This window comes from Hyperoodon ampullatus (genome assembly GCF_949752795.1).
Source record: "Hyperoodon ampullatus genome assembly, chromosome: 8".
Lineage (NCBI taxonomy): Eukaryota > Metazoa > Chordata > Mammalia > Artiodactyla > Ziphiidae > Hyperoodon > Hyperoodon ampullatus.
Genome location: NC_136921.1, coordinates 28,908,398 through 28,928,458, shown reverse-complemented (window position 1 = coordinate 28,928,458; position 20,061 = coordinate 28,908,398). Strand labels below are relative to the sequence as shown.

General features: G+C 37.2%; 1 protein-coding gene across 2 annotated transcripts in view; it reads left to right on the top strand.

Moving 5' to 3' along the window:
* Positions 1 to 20,061, top strand: part of PIKFYVE (phosphoinositide kinase, FYVE-type zinc finger containing) — a gene marked incomplete at both ends in the record, with an annotated part of 69,370 nt that overhangs the window by 40,088 nt on the left and 9,221 nt on the right. For both annotated transcript variants that reach the window (XM_079710610.1, XM_079710611.1), the window contains 15 exons: positions 532 to 658; positions 895 to 2,054; positions 3,818 to 3,918; positions 5,110 to 5,181; positions 5,853 to 6,024; positions 8,048 to 8,226; positions 9,864 to 9,977; positions 10,367 to 10,475; positions 10,580 to 10,734; positions 11,630 to 11,720; positions 14,927 to 14,987; positions 15,870 to 16,007; positions 16,819 to 16,939; positions 17,938 to 18,033; positions 19,578 to 19,661. In XM_079710610.1, the coding sequence (XP_079566736.1) occupies positions 532 to 658; positions 895 to 2,054; positions 3,818 to 3,918; positions 5,110 to 5,181; positions 5,853 to 6,024; positions 8,048 to 8,226; positions 9,864 to 9,977; positions 10,367 to 10,475; positions 10,580 to 10,734; positions 11,630 to 11,720; positions 14,927 to 14,987; positions 15,870 to 16,007; positions 16,819 to 16,939; positions 17,938 to 18,033; positions 19,578 to 19,661 (2,780 nt within the window). The remainder of the gene's footprint in view (positions 1 to 531; positions 659 to 894; positions 2,055 to 3,817; positions 3,919 to 5,109; positions 5,182 to 5,852; positions 6,025 to 8,047; positions 8,227 to 9,863; positions 9,978 to 10,366; positions 10,476 to 10,579; positions 10,735 to 11,629; positions 11,721 to 14,926; positions 14,988 to 15,869; positions 16,008 to 16,818; positions 16,940 to 17,937; positions 18,034 to 19,577; positions 19,662 to 20,061) is intronic.

The window sequence follows — 20,061 nt, the reverse complement described above, 5'->3', positions numbered from 1 at the left end:
TATATTGCAAGTAGGACAGGCATGGCAGTGATTTCATTATTTATAAGACTGGAGGATCTCAGGCTGGAAGAAAGTACGATTTCATATAGCACTCATACGAGTTATATAATGCTCATCATAGGTTCTACAAGACCAAAGGTGTGATAGACATTAGTTAATAAGTAGTATTTGTGGAGACTTCATTTTGTAGCAGAAAATGTTCTCTCCCTTGAAAAGTTACCCTCTTCAGAACAGAGGTCAGTTCTGGAAGTTTCCCACCCTCTGCCCCTGAATCAGTACCTTTTGTCAGTGCATGATGCTTAAATGTCTTTTGATAATGTCATTAATATGAGTATGGTTTATTTTAGTAGGCACATTGATTTCTAAGTGTAGACTAATCTAGAGTCAGTAAAAGTCATTTAATGATTAAAATCAAGGAAGTTCGTTGCGAGGGCATTTTCATATGTTCCTATTATTTTTTCATATTAAATTTTCTAAGAATTTTATTCTTCTCTGTCTAATTTTGTAATATAATGTTGTTCTGTGTTCTAGCAAGTTTTAGAACGAATCAGTCGGATGACCCAAGGTGATTTGGTGATGTCGATGGACCAGCTGCTTACAAAACCTCACCTGGGCACCTGTCACAAATTTTACATGCAGATGTTTCAGTTGCCTAATGGTGAGTGATCTCTAGTATAGATTTACCTGGAATTGGGGACCTGAGGACATGAGTAAATTCATCAGTACTACAAGGTTGACTTAGTAGGAAATAGCTATTAGCAGTGGTTAAATGAGGACAGGCAACTGTGGTTTTACTTGAGGGTTTTTCTCTGGTAGATGTTAAGATGGTGAATTCTGTCTGGACTTCTGGATTGCCACCTAAGCCTTCCTAACCTTGTGTTTGTTTATTTGTAGAACAAACCAAAACACTGATGTTTTTTGAAGGCTGTCCACAGCACTTGGGCTGTACAATCAAGCTTAGAGGAGGCTCTGATTATGAGCTGGCTCGAGTTAAGGAGATCCTAATATTTATGATCTGTGTAGCTTATCATTCTCAACTAGAAATCTCCTTCCTCATGGATGAATTTGCTATGCCTCCTACATTAACACCAAACCCCTCCTTCCATTCTCTGATTGAGGGACAGGAGGATGAAGGGGCTGCACAAGAGCCATTCAGCGGAAGTCCCCTCCCCCGGGAGCCTGACTTCCCTCCGGACTTTCTGCCCTCTGATGATAGCAGTTTGCTCGAATCAAGGATTCTGTTTGAGAAGGGTGATCAGGAAACTAAAAGTGTGCCACAGGATGTTGCCTCTTCGAAGCATCAAGAGCATGCCCCGGCAGCTTGCCCAGCAGGTGCCCCCTGTGCTCTCTTTCCATCGGTACCGGAATCATTGCTGCCTCTCCATATAGATGATCAGCAGGATGCCATAGGCAGTGAGCAGCCCGAGGCTTTGCAGCAAACAGAGGAGCTACAGGATCCCAAAAGCCAGATGAGAGCCTTTAGAGACCCTCTACAGGATGACACTGGCCTGTATATTACAGAGGAAGTTACCTCCTCTGAAGATAAACGAAAGACTTATTCTTTGACCTTTAAACAGGAATTGAAAGATGTGATCCTCTGTATCTCCCCAGTCATCACATTCCGGGAGCCCTTCCTTTTAACTGAAAAGGGGATGAGATGCTCTACCCGAGATTACTTTGCAGAGCAGGTTTACTGGTCTCCTCTCCTCAATAAAGAGTTCAAAGAAATGGAGAGCAGACGGAAGAAACAGATGCTCAGGGATCTCTCTGGCCTTCAGGGCATGAATGGAAGTGTTCAGGCCAAGTCTATTCAAGTCCTGCCCTCACACGAGCTAGTGAGCACCAGAATTGCCGAGCACCTGGGTGATAGCCAGAGCCTGGGGAGAATGCTGGCCGATTATCGGGCCAGAGGAGGAAGAATTCAGCAAAAAAATGCAGACCCTTTCGCTTATTCTAAGGATGCATCGGGTACTTCAAGTGGCAAATCCGGAAGCAAAAATGAAGGTGACGAAGAGAAAGGGTTGATTACAAGTGATGCAGTGTGGTCAACAAAGGTGAGCAAGACCACTCTGTGTGCTTGTGTAAATTTAAAATGTGTTGGGGACTTTCCTGGCCGTCCAGTGGTTAAGACTTCGCGCTCCCACTGCAGGGGGCACAGGTTCGATCCCTGGTCGGGTAACTTAAGATCTCACACGCCTTGAGGTGCGGCCAAATAAATAAATAAATCTACTTAACATACACGTCTTTAAAAAAAAAAGTGTTGAAAATCTCTGCTATGGCAGGGTAAAAATAATCACATATGACAAATTGTCTGCAGATTTATTAAATATTTCCTCTATGCTTTTTTTTTTTTTGTCTAGGTCTTTCGGCTTATGTGTTTCCTTAAAATGTATGAAATAGGAGTGTAATGTAATGAAACTGGATTTTGAGGGTTTTAGGCTAAGCTCACAGTAAACTAGGAGGAGCTCTGAGGTAGGGGGGCAGCGTGGAGCTGCTTAAAATTTCTGGCATGATGACTTGGGTTTAGTGTGATGCGTCCTTGATCCTTTTAATGGCAGTGAGCAGGACAGTAAGGGTTGGAAGTTTATTGTAGGAAATGGATGTGTTTTAAAAAAATAAGGAAGATTTATTCATGGATATATTATTGATAATGGTGGTAATAAAACTAATGAACAAATCTCTCTCTAGATGAGGAAATACAGTTTTTTAATAAAACAAAAAGATGTTCACTTTCACAAGTCTGGGAATGATTAATAATGGTACACCGTTTTTAATACATGAAATTGGCAAAAAAGAATGTGATAAGAGCCATGGTTAATGAGGTATGGAAAAATACTTATAATAAACTAAATAAATTTATGTTTATATACATTTATGTAAACTTATTAAAAGTGATAGGGAGGTCTTTTAAATTTACATGAGTACATATATATATTTGATTTAGGATTCCCATCTTTTATAACTTATTCCTGCAGATAAGTAAGCATTTGGTATAAGGATGCTTACATTTTATTATAATATATGTACAAGGGTGTTTACTGAAGCATTATTTCTAATAGTTTGCTGTTAAAAGGATGAGTTGGATCTCGTTTAATGACCCAGAGAGAACCCATGATATATTTTCTAGTGTTAAAAAAGCAAATTGTGTTTTAATATATGTAGCATCAAACCATTTTTGTAAAAAACCAAAATCACCTGTGTATACTTATGTGGGTGTTTTTGTGTGTTTATGTGTATGAGCTAGCGAAAGTACATGGTTTTTAACCATACAGTCAAATTTGTCATTTTGGGAGGTGGGGCAGCATCAAAGGAGGAGAGGCTTTAAGTACTTCATGAACGTCTTGATATACCTCTGTACTGTTTGAATTTCAGCAGAGACAGGTGTTACCTTTGTAATGATCAAAAACAGGTATAAAGTACAAATAAATAAATACCTCAGGATTTAGATTTCTGGGTATCTCAGGTTGATGTTATATCCAGCTATCAATTCAGACAGTTTCATATTTAATTAACTATTTACTTCCAAGATAATTTAATGTAGTTTTGTAAAAATAAGAGTATTTAAGAAAACAAGCTATTTAGACATCTATTGGTATTTTTACGTTTTCACTTAAACCTTTTGGATTGTTTTACCTCAAAAACTAACTGCTCTTCCTTATATTTAGTGTCTTGTAGTTTTGAATCTTCACTGAAACCCCTGTAGCGATGACAGAGGCTTTACAAATCGAGTGGAGTGTGTTGGATGTCGGAGGCGGGCCTTGGGGTTGGAGTGCGTTATGACTTGCGGGTGCTCATCTGGATGTTCCTTCTCTTCCAGGTGGACTGTCTGAATCCTGCCAACCACCAGAGGCTGTGCGTGCTCTTCAGCAGCTCTTCTGCCCAGTCCAGCAATGCTCCCAGTGCCTGTGTCAGTCCGTGGTAGGATTCCTTGCCCACCCCCCTGCACCCCCACACTGTTGTACTTGAGGATAGAATTCCAGCAAGTCTGAAAAAAAATTCAGCCATTAGGCTCTGTTTTTAGGTGTATGGCATGCTGCTGGTCATATGTGAATTGATGGAACTTTTGAACTTTTGATTTACTTATGAAATTTGTATTTGTTCATAGGTAGAAGTAAATGAAAGTACCTTTAGTGAGCGTGAAAACGGATGTGAGGGATGGAAGAGAAATTTGTAGTTATAAAAGTGAGAAAGTTGATACATAAAAGCTAGTTTTAAGCATTTTGATAACATGTACCAATCAGGCAGGTTTTCTTTAGGCATCGTTTTCATAAAAGCCATCAGTCTTTTGTATTAAGTTTTATTCTAAAACTTAATTCTAAGTAGATAGATAGAAACGCATTTTATAATGTTATAATTTATTTCCAGTGATAGTCACAAAAGCCTAGTTATTACATAGTTTAGTTTTAAAAGTACTAAAGAACATAACTGCTTGTTTTTGGAGTACTTTCCATGACAAAATGTGTTGCATATTTTAATTTTGGACACCAGAAACACTTATTTCTACCAGTGAGATCAGGGATTCTTCCAGCATCAGTAGAGCTCTAGCGGTCTGACTTGGGGCTGGGTGAGCCCATGGAAATTTTCTCTGGGAGTTTAGGTCAAGGCTTGATATAAGATGTGGGTTTCGACAGGTTATGTGTAGCTGAACTCTCTTATTTGTGGGCATTTATAACTTGGGTATAAAGTTAAGAATTGGCTTTCCTGGAGGAGTGTGAGCTGCTGCTCTTTGTGCTCAGCGATGGTGTGGACTAGAGAGCAGAGACAGGAGTCCCATTTTATACTGACTGGGCTTAAGGCTTTGTAGAGGAAACTTCTACTTCTTCCTAACTCAAATCAGTTTTACTCATTTAATATTACAGTTTGTGCATCCTGATTAAATAGTTTCATGGGATACTAATGGACTGGGAATGGATACAATGCTGTAGTGTGGCTAGTACACACCTGTTTTATCAGTTGAGGTAAAACCTGTTCTGTAACAACAAAAGAATAGTACCTGTTTTAATACTGTATTATAAGCAGATCTAACAGGTATCAGTTTGGAGTCTCATGAAATATCTTTTGCTGGGTGGTAATTCATATGATATGTTTCTAAGAAATCTTTTCTTTTAGGATTGTAACAATGGAATTTTATGGAAAAAATGATCTTACATTAGGAATATTTTTAGAGAGATACTGTTTCCGGTAAGAACCAATTTTCTCCTTATGTTCCATTTATGCTTTTTTGATGCCCAGAATTTCAACCTAAATATAAACATGAGTTGGAGCACTGTTGTGTGACCTTCCTGTTCATGCCACATGCCAGGGTTTACTATACAGAGAAGTAATCCTTTCATATTTCAACCCGGCATGTCTTCTCCAGTTCATTCCTCAGATCTTTGCCCACCTAATTGCCCTGCAATCCCACAGACATTTTTTAGGATGTCTGTTTTTACAGTGATTCAAATGAGAGGCAAGAGAAGCTAAGGACCTCAGTTTAAGTCTTAGAGCTATCACCTGCCACTTAATATGACAAAGAACAAGTAGTTTAATCTTTACCAGCCCCCTTTATAGGTATTAACAAACTCCACAAATGTCAGGAATTTTAATAGGTAAAATGAGATGATGTTTTAGAAATACTTGGCAAATAGAAGGTGCTTAACAAGTGGAACCTATCACTGTGATGTGGCTGAAGGCAGGATGTTCAGCTGCAGGCTTTGAGCAGGATGAGTGGTACCCTGAGCAGATCATCCACCAGTCATCCTTACTCTTGAGAGGATGCTGCACTTTCTCTACAGTGGTCCTGATTAGCCAGGATTCACTGTACACTGCTCCTCGGTTTTGTGGTTAACGTGAGGACTTTCTTTTTGTCAAAGGCCTTCCTATCAGTGTCCTAGCATGTTCTGTGATACCCCCATGGTGCATCACATTCGACGCTTTGTCCATGGCCAAGGCTGTGTGCAGATAATCCTGAAGGAGTTGGATTCTCCAGTACCTGGATATCAGCATACAATTCTCACCTATTCCTGGTGCAGAATCTGCAAACAGGTAAGTGTACCCTGTTGCTATAATATATCACATAGTATCTTTTATTTCTGTATTTATATAGTTCTTTTTTGGGGGGGAGGGTGGCCTCTATTTTTTTGGATTTAGTATTTGTCTTTGGGCTCTTATTTATTTTACCTTCTAGTGCTGTATGTTCCCTTTAATGTTTGTTTCCTAAAGATTCCATTTTAGGATTTATCAGTCATTCTATAAAACATAGGTACCATGTCCAGTAAAATAGATGGAGATTTTATCTTGACAGTTCTCCATTATGTTTGTTTATTCATTCAGTAAACGCTTATTGAGCACCACCTAGGTGCCAGGTACTGTGCTAGGCCCTAGGAAAGAAGGGAGAAAAAGGTAAGGCTCCTGTCCTCTAGTGGGGGAGACAGACTTACAGTGATTACAGTATGCTAGAATGCTTGTGTAAGTTTAAGTCTATGTCAACATTTCTATCTTAAGACATACAGATGAGATATCATGTTTAATTGATCTCTGCTAGTTTTCATATACATTCTTGAGGAAAGAACCATGTGTTTTATTTCTTCTGTGTGTTTTTCTAAGTCTGGAGGGAATATTTGGTGCCAATATTATGTTTTTAATATATACTTTTTATTCAAATTGTTAACAGTGAGCATATGCCAAATTTAACTTCATTGTTACTTTAATTGGCTTATTTTGGAGTGTATGTTTGGAAGCACATATGGGAATTATAGATAAAATAATAGCGCAACCCATTTCAGTATCAGAGGTTGAGGAGGGCAAAGTCAAAGGTAGTGCCTTCTTTGGTAGGAACACAGAGCCATGAGATCATTTCTTGCAATGACTGGCCTTTTTATACTTGTTCTTCTAGGCCTTTAGTTGCTGTTAGACAGCTGGCAATATTTTGTTGTAGAATATGTGAACTTCTGTAGATTGACCAGTGAACTAAATGAATAACTTAAATTCGATCTTTATATCTTGCATGTTTGGTGTATGCACTTTATATTTTAAAACAAAAACTTCTGCCTTTGGGGTTATGTTAGGAAGGAAAAGGTAAACAGTTTTTGTTACACAGAAATGGAAACTTTTAGGTGTCCAAAAAAGTTATATATGACCAAATATTAGTATACTTACTATTAAATTTCTGTAAGCCATGATAATAGAAAAATGGGCAAAGGATGTGACAAAGCAATTTAATACAAATGGCCAGTAGACATGTGCAAATACATTTTACTCATTAGTAATAAAGAAGTATAAATAAATATAAATAAATAAAATAAGTGGAATGTGTTTTTATTTATTTATTTTTTAAAGAAGTTACATTTCAAAGATTTATAATTCCTGAGATTGGTAAGAAAGTAGGGAAATTGATATTCTCAGATACTGTTGCAGATTGTCTCCCAGAACAGGTGTACTGGTTTACACAATGTGGCAGAAAGTATCAAAGACCATATAAATATCCATGACCTTTGACCTACCAATTTCCATTTTCATTAATTTATTCCAAGGAAATAATAATTATGGATATTTATAAGTGTGTATATATATATGTATATATATATATACACACACACACACACAAACAGGGAAGTTCATCAAAACAGTGAAAAACTTGTAATGTCTTAAATGCACATCAATAGGGATTGGTTAAACAATTCCATATTATGGGATACTCTGCAGCCATTAAAAATCAAATTGTACAAGAATATTCTATGTGGGAAAATATGATATATTGCTAATAAAAAAAGGTTATGAAGCTAATTATAGGGAACAGTTTCTATTTATAAACATCCCAGCTAAGCATATATGTATTCATGTATAGAAAGAAAGCAAACATACTAGCATATTGATGGTGGTAGTGGGATTACTGGCAAGACAGTTTTCCCCAGCCATCCCTAACTCCACCCACCTCAAAGCATTTTTTTCTTCTTCTAGTTTTCTGCAGTCAGAATATACTAGATTTGTACTAGAGAAGAAAATACATTGTTTTTTAAAAAAGAGATTCTCAATATGTGATTAGGTAACAATTTATGCTGAATTTCAGGTAACACCAGTTGTTGCTCTTTCCAATGAGTCCTGGTCCATGTCATTTGCAAAATACCTTGAACTTAGGTTTTATGGGCACCAGTACACCCGTAGAGCCAATGCTGAGCCGTGTGGTCACTCCATCCACCATGATTATCACCAGTATTTCTCTTATAACCAGATGGTGGCATCTTTCAGGTAAGAAGTCTGAGCGACCTTGTCACAATCACATACTCCCTGGAAGGCTTTGTAACATTTCCAGTATTACTAGATTGAATTAATTTTTGGTGTGTGTTGTTCCCCAGTCCCACTCTTGCAAAGGTAGAGGGCCATACTCTGTGAAGAGCTTTCAGTGTTATTATTTTATTTAATCCTTTAAGAAATATGTATGATTATCACCCTAACTTAGCTTATAGCTGACAAATAGAGCTAGCAAGTCATGATCCATGATTCTTGCTACTGCAGGTGTTACTCTTAACCATTGTTTTTGCATCTGAGAGCTTATCAGAATTTTTGCTAAGACATTACTTAGCATAAGGGTAATCGGATATTCCGGATAGAGCTAAAATCACTAGTTCAAAGGATGGGTGTTTACACTTGTTCTTAAATGATTTGAGAAAGCCTTCAGGCTCTGCCTTCAGAATATACCCAGAACATGTCTCACCACCTCCACCACTACCACTCTGGACTGAACCTCTGTTGTCTTTTACTAGATTATTGCACTAACCTCAGTCAGTTTCCTTTTGGCCTTACCCGCTGCAGCCTGTTCTCAACACAGCAGTCAGAGTGGTCCTGTTATATGACAATCAACTCAGGCCACTCATGTGCTCTAGAGCCTCCAGTGGGTGTCTGTTTCACTGAGTGAAGGCCAGAGTCCATTTATGAGCCTGTGAGCCCCTACATGCTCTGGCTTCTCACCCCCTACTACTCCCGCCTCGCTCACCATACTTCAGCCTCACTGGCCTCCTGGCTGGACCTCAGCTGTGTCAGGTAGGCTCCTGCCTGGGAGCCCTGCACTTGCTCGTCTGTCTCTGAGCTGCCTGCTCCCAGATACCTGCTTACTTTTCCTTATTTCCTGCAGGTCTTTGTTCAGATTTCACCTGCCCTGACTCCCTCTCACCCTTGGCACTCCTTGCTTCCCTTTCCTGCTTTATTTTGCCCTGTAACACCTACTGTCTGGTGTAAGATATGTTTGAAGTATTTGTTTTTGTTTATTGCCCAAGTCTTATTATTCCTGAATCCCGAGAGCAAGAATTTTGGCCCTTACTCCATGCTGTATCTCAGCACCTAAAACAGCATCTGACACATAATAGGCATAAGTAGGCACACAAATAGGAAATCCTTTTAATTGAACCCTATTTCCTTTTTTAAGCAAGAGCTATTAGCCATGAACCTAGGGCCTAGGTGGGATATAGCATTTACTAGACATCGTGAACTTCAGGTGGAAAGGAAACTCACAAAGAATCCTTGGGAACTGAGAAGGTAGTGAATACCTGTGTCTAAGTTAATTGTAGGAAGGAGTCCCTCTCCTCATTCATGGAGGTTTATATCCCAGTCATTTGTTTTTAAAGCACATGAGGATGGCCTCGGGGGATAAAAGATGACATCACAATGCAGAGGAAAAATAAAACAGAATCTTTTTAAAACTGGGGAGGGTGTTTGTAATGGCTGAAAGTTGCCTTCAGTATTTTTGATTGTTTTAAAAATGCCATTTCATAGAAACTTTATGATCTCTTGCACCTCATAGGACTTAGTTGACTGTCATGATACACCTCAACTCAAAATATTAAAATATTTTTCACTTTTCTACTATTACTTGTATTTTTTCCTCTCAGTTATTCTCCCATTCGGCTTCTTGAAGTATGTGTTCCACTTCCCAAAATATTCATTAAACGTCAGGTCCCACTAAAAGTGTCCCTCCTTCAGGATCTGAAGGACTTCTTTCAAAAGTAAGTTTTATTTTCTTTGGTCATCTGTTTTTGTTTAGTACTGCCTGAAATCTAAACTATTTTAAATATCATGTTTGTTCATTTAGCTTTCTTTGAAAGCAGAGATAACCTATTTTTCTAATTGTATGTTATTTATGCCTGATGTAAAAAAGGAAAAGTGTAGACAGTTCATAAAAGTATTAACAAAGAAGTCAAACGCTCTCAGGCATAACAACTATTAAAATTTTGATATACGTCCTTTTTTGTTCTGCAAAATTGTATGTGATTCTTAATTAGATAAGACCTAGTTAAAGTTTTGTGTGTACATCTTTTTTCTACTTGTGTGAGATTAGACAATTTGATTCTGACTTTTCTAAAGTGTTTAATATTGTTTATGTTTATATTGTTAGAGTTTCACAGGTATATATTGCTGTGGATGAAAGACTCGCATCTTTGAAAACTGATACATTTAGCAAAACAAGAGAGGAGAAAATGGAAGATATCTTTGCACAAAAAGAGGTAATTCATTTTTCTGACAGAAACCCAAATGTTAGCTGTGAACTTGTTCGAGGTTCCTTTTGGGGTGTGTCTCAGATTGCTGGAGTGGTTTCTGTTCCTCGTAGATGGAAGAAAGCGAGTTCAAGAGCTGGACTGAGAAGATGCAAGCACGGCTCCTGTCTTCCTCTGTGGAGACCCCTCAGCAACTGCAGTCGGTCTTTGAGTCACTCATCGCCAAGAAACAAAGCCTTTGCGAAGTGCTGCAGGCTTGGAATAACAGGTGTGACTTTGCAGTCGGGTGTTTCTTTTATATTATTGCAAAATTTTCTCTGCTATCATGTTTTTGATGTAGATGTCCTTATTAATTCGGACGTTTCCTTTTACTCTCAGGTTGTAGGAGCTTTATTTTTATTGCCACTACCACCCTTCACCTCTTTCATCCTTTAAGGTGTAGGTTGTGAAGATAAAAAAAACAAAGATGAGAATAGCCTTCATTGCTGTTTCAAATACAGTGTGTGTGCTTAATGAATCTAATTTATCTGTATTAGTATGTCATGGAGTGATTATTGGGTTTTAGGTCATGACTTTCAACTCTATTATTTTGTGTATCTTATACCTTTATTTAAATATTTATTTGGGGAAATATTTCCCTTTAATGCTTATTGAAACGTTCAGTTAGATTATTATAGCATTTATTGAGCACTTGGACCATGCTAGGCACTAAATAAGGCAGTAGATGGACATGCACTCTTCTATTTGATTTTGAGTCCTACAGTGTATATATGCTGATTCCATTTTGCAGAGGAAACTGTGGCTCCACGAGACTAAGGGATTTGCCCAAGTTCTATAGCTGTTAATTGTCAGAGCTCGGCTTTGAGCCCAGGTCTGTTGGTCTTTAACACCTGTGTTTTCTACGTTATGTTGTATTGTCTCATTATAACTTGCTATTCTTTTATAACTATAGTCATATCAGTAACAAGTGAGTAATTGATTAGAAAGAAAACAAAAATTTAGTCTTAGTTATGTACAGCTTTAAAATCTATTGCATTCAAAATAGGAAAATCTAATTCTTCTGGTTTCAAAGCTATAAGGAGAATATGTGTAAACATTATTCAGGATATTAGAAGGAACATCATATTCTTCTTTTCTCTTTTCCTTTTTTTCATTAACTATAGGTTGCAGGACCTTTTCCAGCAAGAAAAGGGTAGAAAGCGGCCTTCAGTTCCTCCAAGTCCTGGAAGACTGAGGCAAGGGGAAGAAAGCAAGGTAATGAAATGTAGTTTTGTCTTTGAGCCTATATATATATTGGTATAGATATAATTAATTTCTCTTATGACACTTAGAAGTGGTAGTTTAGGGACTTCCCTGGTGGTGCAGTAGTTAAGAATCCACCTGCCAGCGCAGGGGACACGGGTTCGATCCCTGGTCCGCGAAGATCCCACATGCCACGGAGCAACTAAGCCCGTGTGCCACAACTACTGAGCCTATGCTCTAGAGCCCGCGAGCCACAACTACTGAAGCCCACACACCTAGAGCCCGTGCTCCACAACAAGAGAAGCCACTGCAATGAGAAGCCCGCGCACCACAACGAAGAGTAGCCCCCGCTCGTTGCAACTAGAAAAGCCCACATGCAGCAACGAAGACCCAATGCAGCCAAAAAAAAAATAAAGTGGTAGCTTAATATAGACTTTATTAATAATAGTAGGATTTTTTAGTTTTGAAGTTATGAGGTTTCTTGGTGATGTGACCTTGATTAATTTTTTTTATCTTAGCCTGAAATAAAATACATTATAATTCATTTATTGGAAACATTTATCAAAAGCTACTGTCTACTGGCATCACTGAGGATAGTATCACAGAGGCAGTAAGTGCTATAAAGGAGAAGGTGTGGATGTGCTGAGTGTATAATAGAGTCCTAATTTACTTTACTATGAGTTTTGGGTGTTCTTATCTCTGTGCTTAAGTGAGAAACTTTTCTTAAGGGGTCTGTACCAGGTTCTACATGTTGATTTAATTAACCTTTCCTAACTGTATTAGTTTTCTCTTGCTGCACGGCACATTACCCCAAACTTAGTGACCTAAAACATAAATTTATTATCTCATTGTGTCAGGACTCTGGCACAGTGTGGCTGGGTTCTCTGCTCACAGAACTGAGATGAAGGTTTTGGCCAGGGCTGTTACCTGAGGCTCAGGACCTTCTTCCAAGCTCATCTAGGTTGTTGGCAGAGTTCAATTCCTAGTGGTTATAGGACTGAGGTCCCCCATTTGTTGCTGGCAGTTGATTAGAGGCGATTCTCAACTCCTAGAGGCTGCCTGATTCCTTGCACGTGGCTCTGTTCATCTTCAAAGCTTGTAGCAGTGGATTGAATCCTTTTCATGTTTCAAATCTCTGAATTCTTCTGCTGTGTCTGACCTCTGGACACAGATTTAAAGGACACATGTGATTAAGTCAGGCCTACCTGGTTAATCTCTGTAGTTTAAGGTTAACTGATTTGGAACCTTACATACATGGTAAAATCCCTTCACAACAGTATCTGGATTAATGTTTGGTTGAATAACTGTGTGTGTGTGTGTGTGCCAGGGGGTGGAGTTCTTGGGGGCCATCACAGAATTCTACTTACCATGCTAACCATGAACAGATGAATTAATGTCAGTATATTATAAGGGCTTAATATTCTGTTATCATGAGGGCTTTTGAGAGAATATCTTTTTGTACAAGTGTGTAGTACCTGTAGCAGAGTATTTTCATGGAATGATGGGCAAGTGCCTTGGATCTTTGTGTTATTTAGTAACACTGTGTATCTGAATTCCTCCTTTTTGTCTCATAAATAACTGTGTAGGAATCACTTTTCCTTTAAGTTTAGGTGAGAGTAAGAATAAGAATTACTGAAGATGATTTATTAGTATTTGCCAAGTAGTTTAGGACAATTAATGGCTATCACAAACTGCTAGTGGCCTTTCTGTTTGCCTACTGATGAAACAGTGAAGCTAGTGGTGTAAGACCTCTAATTATAATATTGAGACATAGAATTGAAAATACAAAATCAGTCAGTAGATGATTATCTTTTTGAAAGATCGAAAGTTGATTTGAAAATCTGTAGCACTGCCTTTGTATTCATTCATTTGATAAATAGTTCTTGAGTGCTTTTAGGCACTGTTCTGAGTGCAAGGAATTCACATTTGTGAATGAAGACCATAGTTATTGTCCCTATGGAACGTTTGTCTAATGAAACTGACAATAAACAGATGAACCAATAAACATTTAAAAAACAAATGGAAACAAGGCTATGAAGAAAAAAATTAAAAGAAATGGAGAGTATTGCTAGGGGAGTAGGTGATGGTGAGTTATTTTACATAGGGTGCCCAGGGAGGTCTCTCTGGTATGGTGAACAAATCAAAGAACATTTTAAGTAGCAATCTAAGAAATGACTTTGTAATGAAATTGTACGCAGGGCTGATAGTCATTTAAAATGTATCTTATCTATGGATGTTGGGACTTGTGAAAGTCCAGTGGGTAATCAAAGATTACTAGGCTTAATGGATAATCATAAGTAGTTCCTAGATGCTTTAATGGGTCTGTGAGCTATTGTTTAGAACAGTATTCTCAAGGTATGGTTCAAGAATCCTGGGGGTCCAAGACCCTTTCAAGGGCTCCACAAGGTTTCTCTTTTCCTTTTTTAATTAATTAATTAATTAATTAATTTACAGCTGTGTTGGGTCTTCGTTGCTGTGCACGGGCTTTCTCTAGTTGTGGCGAGCAGGGGCTACTCTTTGCTGTGGTGCATGGGCTTCTCATTGCTGTGGCTTCTCGTTGCAGAGCATGGGCTTTGGGCGTGCGGGCTTCAGTAGTTGTGGCACACGGGCTCAGTAATTGTGGCTCATGGGCTTAGTTGCTCCGCAGCATGTGGGATCTTCCCAGACCAGGGATCGAACCCATGTCCCCTGCATTGGCAGGACGATTCTTAACCACTGCGCCACCGGGGAAGCCTTCGCTTTTTCAACTGTATATCTGTGTGAGGCTAGATTTTCTTTATATACTTCAATCATAATAGTATAGCTCAACAGGTTAAATGCAGAAGTCAGAGAGGAATTTAACTGTCTTCTGTTAAGCTAGGCATTAAAGTAATTGTAAAAGTATAAAACAATGCCACTCTTAACAATTTTTTAAAAAAATCTATTTTTAATTAAAGTATTTTTATGTTAATATGTAATGGGTTTATTATTGTTATTTTTAAATGAATTGATAAATGCATGTTCTATAACTTTTTCAGTTTCAATTTTCTAATAAGGAAAAATTGGAAGATATAACCCACATAAACAAAAGCTATCTGAGTGTCTTAATGATTCTTAAGAGGTTGAAAGGGTCTTGAGGCCAAAATGGTTAAGATTCACTGGGTTAAAAAAATTTTTTTTTTAATTTAAATTTTTAAATTTAATGTTTCCTTAAGAACAAAGTATTTTGTTCTCTACAGATAAGTGCAATGGATGCATCTCCACGGAATGCTTCTCCAGGACTTCAAAATGGGGAAAAAGGTTGGTCCTTGAGTCTGGTGATCACCTGTCATTGAATTTAAGACATTTCTTAGTCTATAAGTTGTTTTTAGCTACTAAATATTGAGAATTTTTTTCTGATGCAATTGGACATAGACTTTTTTTTCCTTCCTGTAAAACGTTTGTAGCATTCTAAGTTTAAGATTATCATAAAGTACATTGCATAAGATAAGCTAGGATATAGAAATACATGATAAATAGAGAAGATTGCTTTTAGGGAAAGAACAAAAAGACAAAAGGAAACTGAATTTCTGTCTTGATTGTTATAAAGTCAACTGCCAGGTTTCATGGAAAAAATCTTATAAAGTTTAATTTATATTTTTATATCACTAAAATCTTTTCCAGACTTAATTTTTCCTCAGTATTTTCATAGAATAACTTTTCTAGGTGCTATCCGAGAAAATTGGTAGGGAAATTTACTTAGACTATCTTTGTAGAACAAGAGCTCAACTCAGAATTCTTGGCATTTTTCTATCATAAGTAACTGAATTTCCCCCTTGAGAATAAGCACGTGATTTTTCCCCCCAGTAGTGTCATAATTGCATTCTCTATTAAATTGAATGAACTAATATTTAGGTAGGCATTATGGTCTAGTGCAAAGAATATGGCATAGGAGCCGGAATTGGTTGGTTACCAGTCACAGTGCTGTCACTAAGATCTGATTGGGGTCAAGTCATATAACCTGTCTGGATTTTTGTATCCATTTCTAAAATACGCACTGAAATAGCCTACGTAACTTTTAAGAAGCTAAAATTCTTTGGTTTATGAAGCAGAAATAGGAGTTGGCATTTTAAAAACATTGCTGTTAGATAGAAATGGACATAATGTTTTAAAGTGACTCCTTTGCACTCTGTTTTTCTTTAGAGGACCGCTTCTTAGCTACCCTGTCCAGCCAGAGCTCCACCAGTTCCCCCCACCTCCAGCTGCCCACTCCTCCCGAAGGCGTGCCAGAGCAGGCTGTGGGAGGGCCCCCAGAACTTGATACCACCAGCAGTTCCGAAGGTACAGGTCAAGTCACTTTTACTGCACTTCATCCAATAGAGACAAACACTCTGAGTGCTGTGACACAATGCTTTCTTAGCCCTTAGGATTTAAAGTTTTTACTATTGAAAGGGCTCTTTCAGATGTAGCTTTTTACTATATCCCTTCTTCAGTTGCACTGCTTGACATGTAAATATCTCAGTAACAAAATGTTATTCAGCTTCATCTACTTTCTGGGGGTATTACTTTCTTAAGTCTCATTAAAGCACATGATTTTTGCCTTGTAAGAAAGAAAGAAAAATTGCAGCCATTTGTCTAACAAAAAATATTTGTTTCACTAATAACAAATTTATATCTTTTTTCTTTCCTTGCTTTCTGTTTAAGCACCAACTACTTAATTGTAGCGTAAACTTTAGAAATATCTTTTAAATTGCAATTAAACTCAGATGTAATAGCCACAGTGTGCATAACTGAGTTGAAGTGGCAACAGGAACAGCTGTGACTGAGTTCACGCATGCTCGGCCAGTAATTACGTCATGGCTGCCGCCTGGCCCTGTGATGGTAAGAGGCCATCGGTTGCAGGATGATCTCAACTTCAAACATGTTGAAATGTAAAAAAAAAAATGAGCCACTTGGGGTCAGTGCTATGTATGCTTCACTATTGCTTCCTGTTTGATAGTCATTATTCCTAGATCAAAAATTTTACACCATAATTGGTAATTACGGTGTGCACGTGTCTGTTCCAAAAAGGAAATGAAATATAGTTAACGCTTTATACTTTCTTTTACTCTTTCTGAATATTAACATAAAAGTAGAACATTTTTCATTCTAGATGTATTTGATGGACATTTGCTGGGATCCGCAGACAGCCAAGTGAAGGAAAAATCAACCATGAAAGCCATCTTTGCAAATTTGCTTCCAGGGAACAGCTATAACCCTATTCCGTTTCCTTTGTAAGTATTATAAAAGCCAGTGGCTGTTGGGTGGTTTTATTTTTACTTCATTTAAAAAATCTCTCTATAGATATACTCTCTACATATTTAAATATGTTTATTTAACTGTATATATTTCTCAATCCAAAATTATACTTCATCATAGTAAAAGAGATGTCTTTTGTTATAATTTGTAGAACATGTAATCATTATATAGTAAATGAGTGGATTAAAAAAGCATTAACTGGGCTTCCCTGGTGGCACAGTGGTTGAGAGTCCGCCTGACGATGCAGGGGACACGGGTTCGTGCCCCGGTCTGGGAAGATCCCACATGCCGCGGAGCGGCTGGTCCCGTGAGCCATGGCCGCTGAGCCTGCGCGTTCGGAGCCTGTGCTCCGCAACGGGAGAGGCCACAGCAGTGAGAGGCCCGCAACCGCCCCCCCCACAAAAAAGCATTAACTAATATTACTTAATGCTTAAGAGTACTGATTCTGAAAAGAATTGCTTATATATATATATATGTTATTAAGGTATACTGCTACATCTATTGATCTCATAATCATAAAAACATATTGCTGATTGTATATGAGGATATTACTGACCCAGTAATCTACTAGGACATGATGCTTTTTTAATAGTGATGATGAATTGCAATGGCTATACAAGTTTTCATGTGATCTTGTTTGTACTGGACTCACTCAGAGTGGGGAAAAACATAGGCTGGCTTTCTACACTGCTAGTGTGGAAAGCTTTGTTTGGAGTGATGATTCCAGAACGCTCTGATTTGAAAAACAATTCTGATAATTTTCAGTTGTCTTCAAAAACTTTCTGTTGATGTATTTTCCTTGGCTGTTTGTTCAAGTTCTGCATACATTTTGGCTTAATTATATTCTTGTAATTGTGCATTATTTAGTTAACTTAAAATTGTCCTGAGATTTACTTGTAATAGTGCTAATGGTTTGTATATGTGATTTTCTGCTAATTTTGTTCTGATTTATATATTTAAAAATTTTGAACAGTGACCCAGATAAACACTACTTAATGTATGAACATGAACGAGTGCCCATTGCAGTCTGTGAGAAGGAGCCCAGCTCCATCATTGCTTTTGCTCTCAGGTATTATTCATGGGGCTTTTTCACCTATGGTTGTATCTTTATATTTTATGTATATTTATTAATCGCTGTATTTTGAGTTCTTTTACATAGAGTAGAGCAAAATATAAGTAAATGTAAAATATTAAATATAAGGAAAAGAATATATTCTTTGGGTGTGACAGCTTATTCTTTTTGTATCTGATAATGTACTCTTTACCCAAATAATAACAGGATGATTCTTAAGCTCCTAATAATTAAATTAACTAGGCAAGTTATTTACTAATCCTTAATATCCTTTAACCATTCTCTGTGTTATAATATGAATCCATTGTATCCTTTCCGTTGCTTTATTTATTGACATAATACTTGGAACATATCTGCCTTATATCATCTGAATGTCTTTTTTGTATTCTTCATTCATTTCCTCCCTGCTTCCCACACATAGCAGGTAAAGTTTCCTTACTTAGAGTAATGCTGTTCCTATGTCCTAACCCATTTACATGCCCACAGTTATCATGTGTCTTAAAGAAGGACCCCTCTTTAAAAATACTTATATATCATGTCTAAAAGAATAAAGCTTTTTAACCTTAATGGTACCTTGGCAGTGGTAGAACCTAGTTTAAGTAGAATCTAAGATGTTTAATAAAAAACTTTTTTTTTCCTCTTGGAAGACATGGAAATTAAAATTTTATTTTTAATATTGGTTACAAGTTGTCCATTTATCAACAAATATTTGAATGTCTGCAGTGTGTGGTATACTAGGTACTGGGTATACAGGGGTAAACAAGATAGATTTATAGGCTTCAGCATTTATGTAGTTTAGAGTTACTATTTGGATAATGAGGAATTTTTTTCCTTTAGAAGATTCCATATGATAAATTTTTTATCTTTGCCTTTTGACGTTTATGAAGATAGTATTTGCTTCTCCTTTTATTGGTTAGACATACTACATTAATAGATAAGAAAGGCAAGAAAGTCAGCCAAGAAAAACATATATTTTGTACTATGAGGAAGCAAGTTTTCTAGTTGAGGTCACCTTTTTCTAATGTCTTGGAAAAATAATACATGCTAAGATGCTTCCCTTGTTCCCTAACATCTGATTTATCTAAATCAGGGCTTCCAGACTGCTAGTCCAAGAGTTGGATGTTTTTGGCCAATGCAAACTAAAAAAATATGCTTTTTCTTAAAGTTCAGTACCTTTAAGTTGAAAAGTACTCTAAGTTCCTTTCCTATTATACTAAACAGCGAAGTTTCATGCTTTTCAGTTAGCTGTTCAACCCCTGAAGGCATTTGATCTAAATGTTAGTGTGGAGGCCTTGACAATCATAGTTTAGGATATTGAGCCTGGTTGGTGTGTTGGGTCATATTTTGTATTATTTCTTGTGAAGACATTGACCTTCTTCATGAAGCTTGTACTTGATAACTTGTTAGTTAACTCGTGTTTGTTTAATTATGGATGCTTACAATGATTGTGTTTCTACAATGCAAAGCTTATTCTAAAGCATATGATTTACTTTAAAAGAAGACCATAATGTTTAACATTTTCAACCTATTTCTACCCTAAGTTGTAAAGAATACCGGAATGCCTTAGAGGAATTGTCCAAAGTGACTCTGCGGAACAGTGCTGAAGAAGGGCTTTCAACAAACAGGTGATCTGCGATTGAGTAAAATCTATTTTCATTGAGCTACGTCATCATTTTCTAGGTGCTCCTACTCCAATTTTATTTTAGCTTATTGTCAATATAAAAGTTTCTAGAATATAGTCAGTGGCACTCATCCTTTAGCCAATAGTTGATAGAACAAAATTCAGGTATAGCAAAAGACCTTAAGTCTCTTAGGATACAATTTTCTGATAATTTGTCATAGAAGTTCATTGTGTATTACAGACTTAAGCTTTTAACATTTTAAGTTCTCTTTATCATTTTCGTTTAAAAAATAGTACCTCTGAAATTAGTAAAGTATTTATGAATTTTCCATAATAATTAAAGATCTTAACAGTTAAAAAATAAAACAGCCTCCCACCAAACCAGTTCTTTAAGTGTGTTCAGT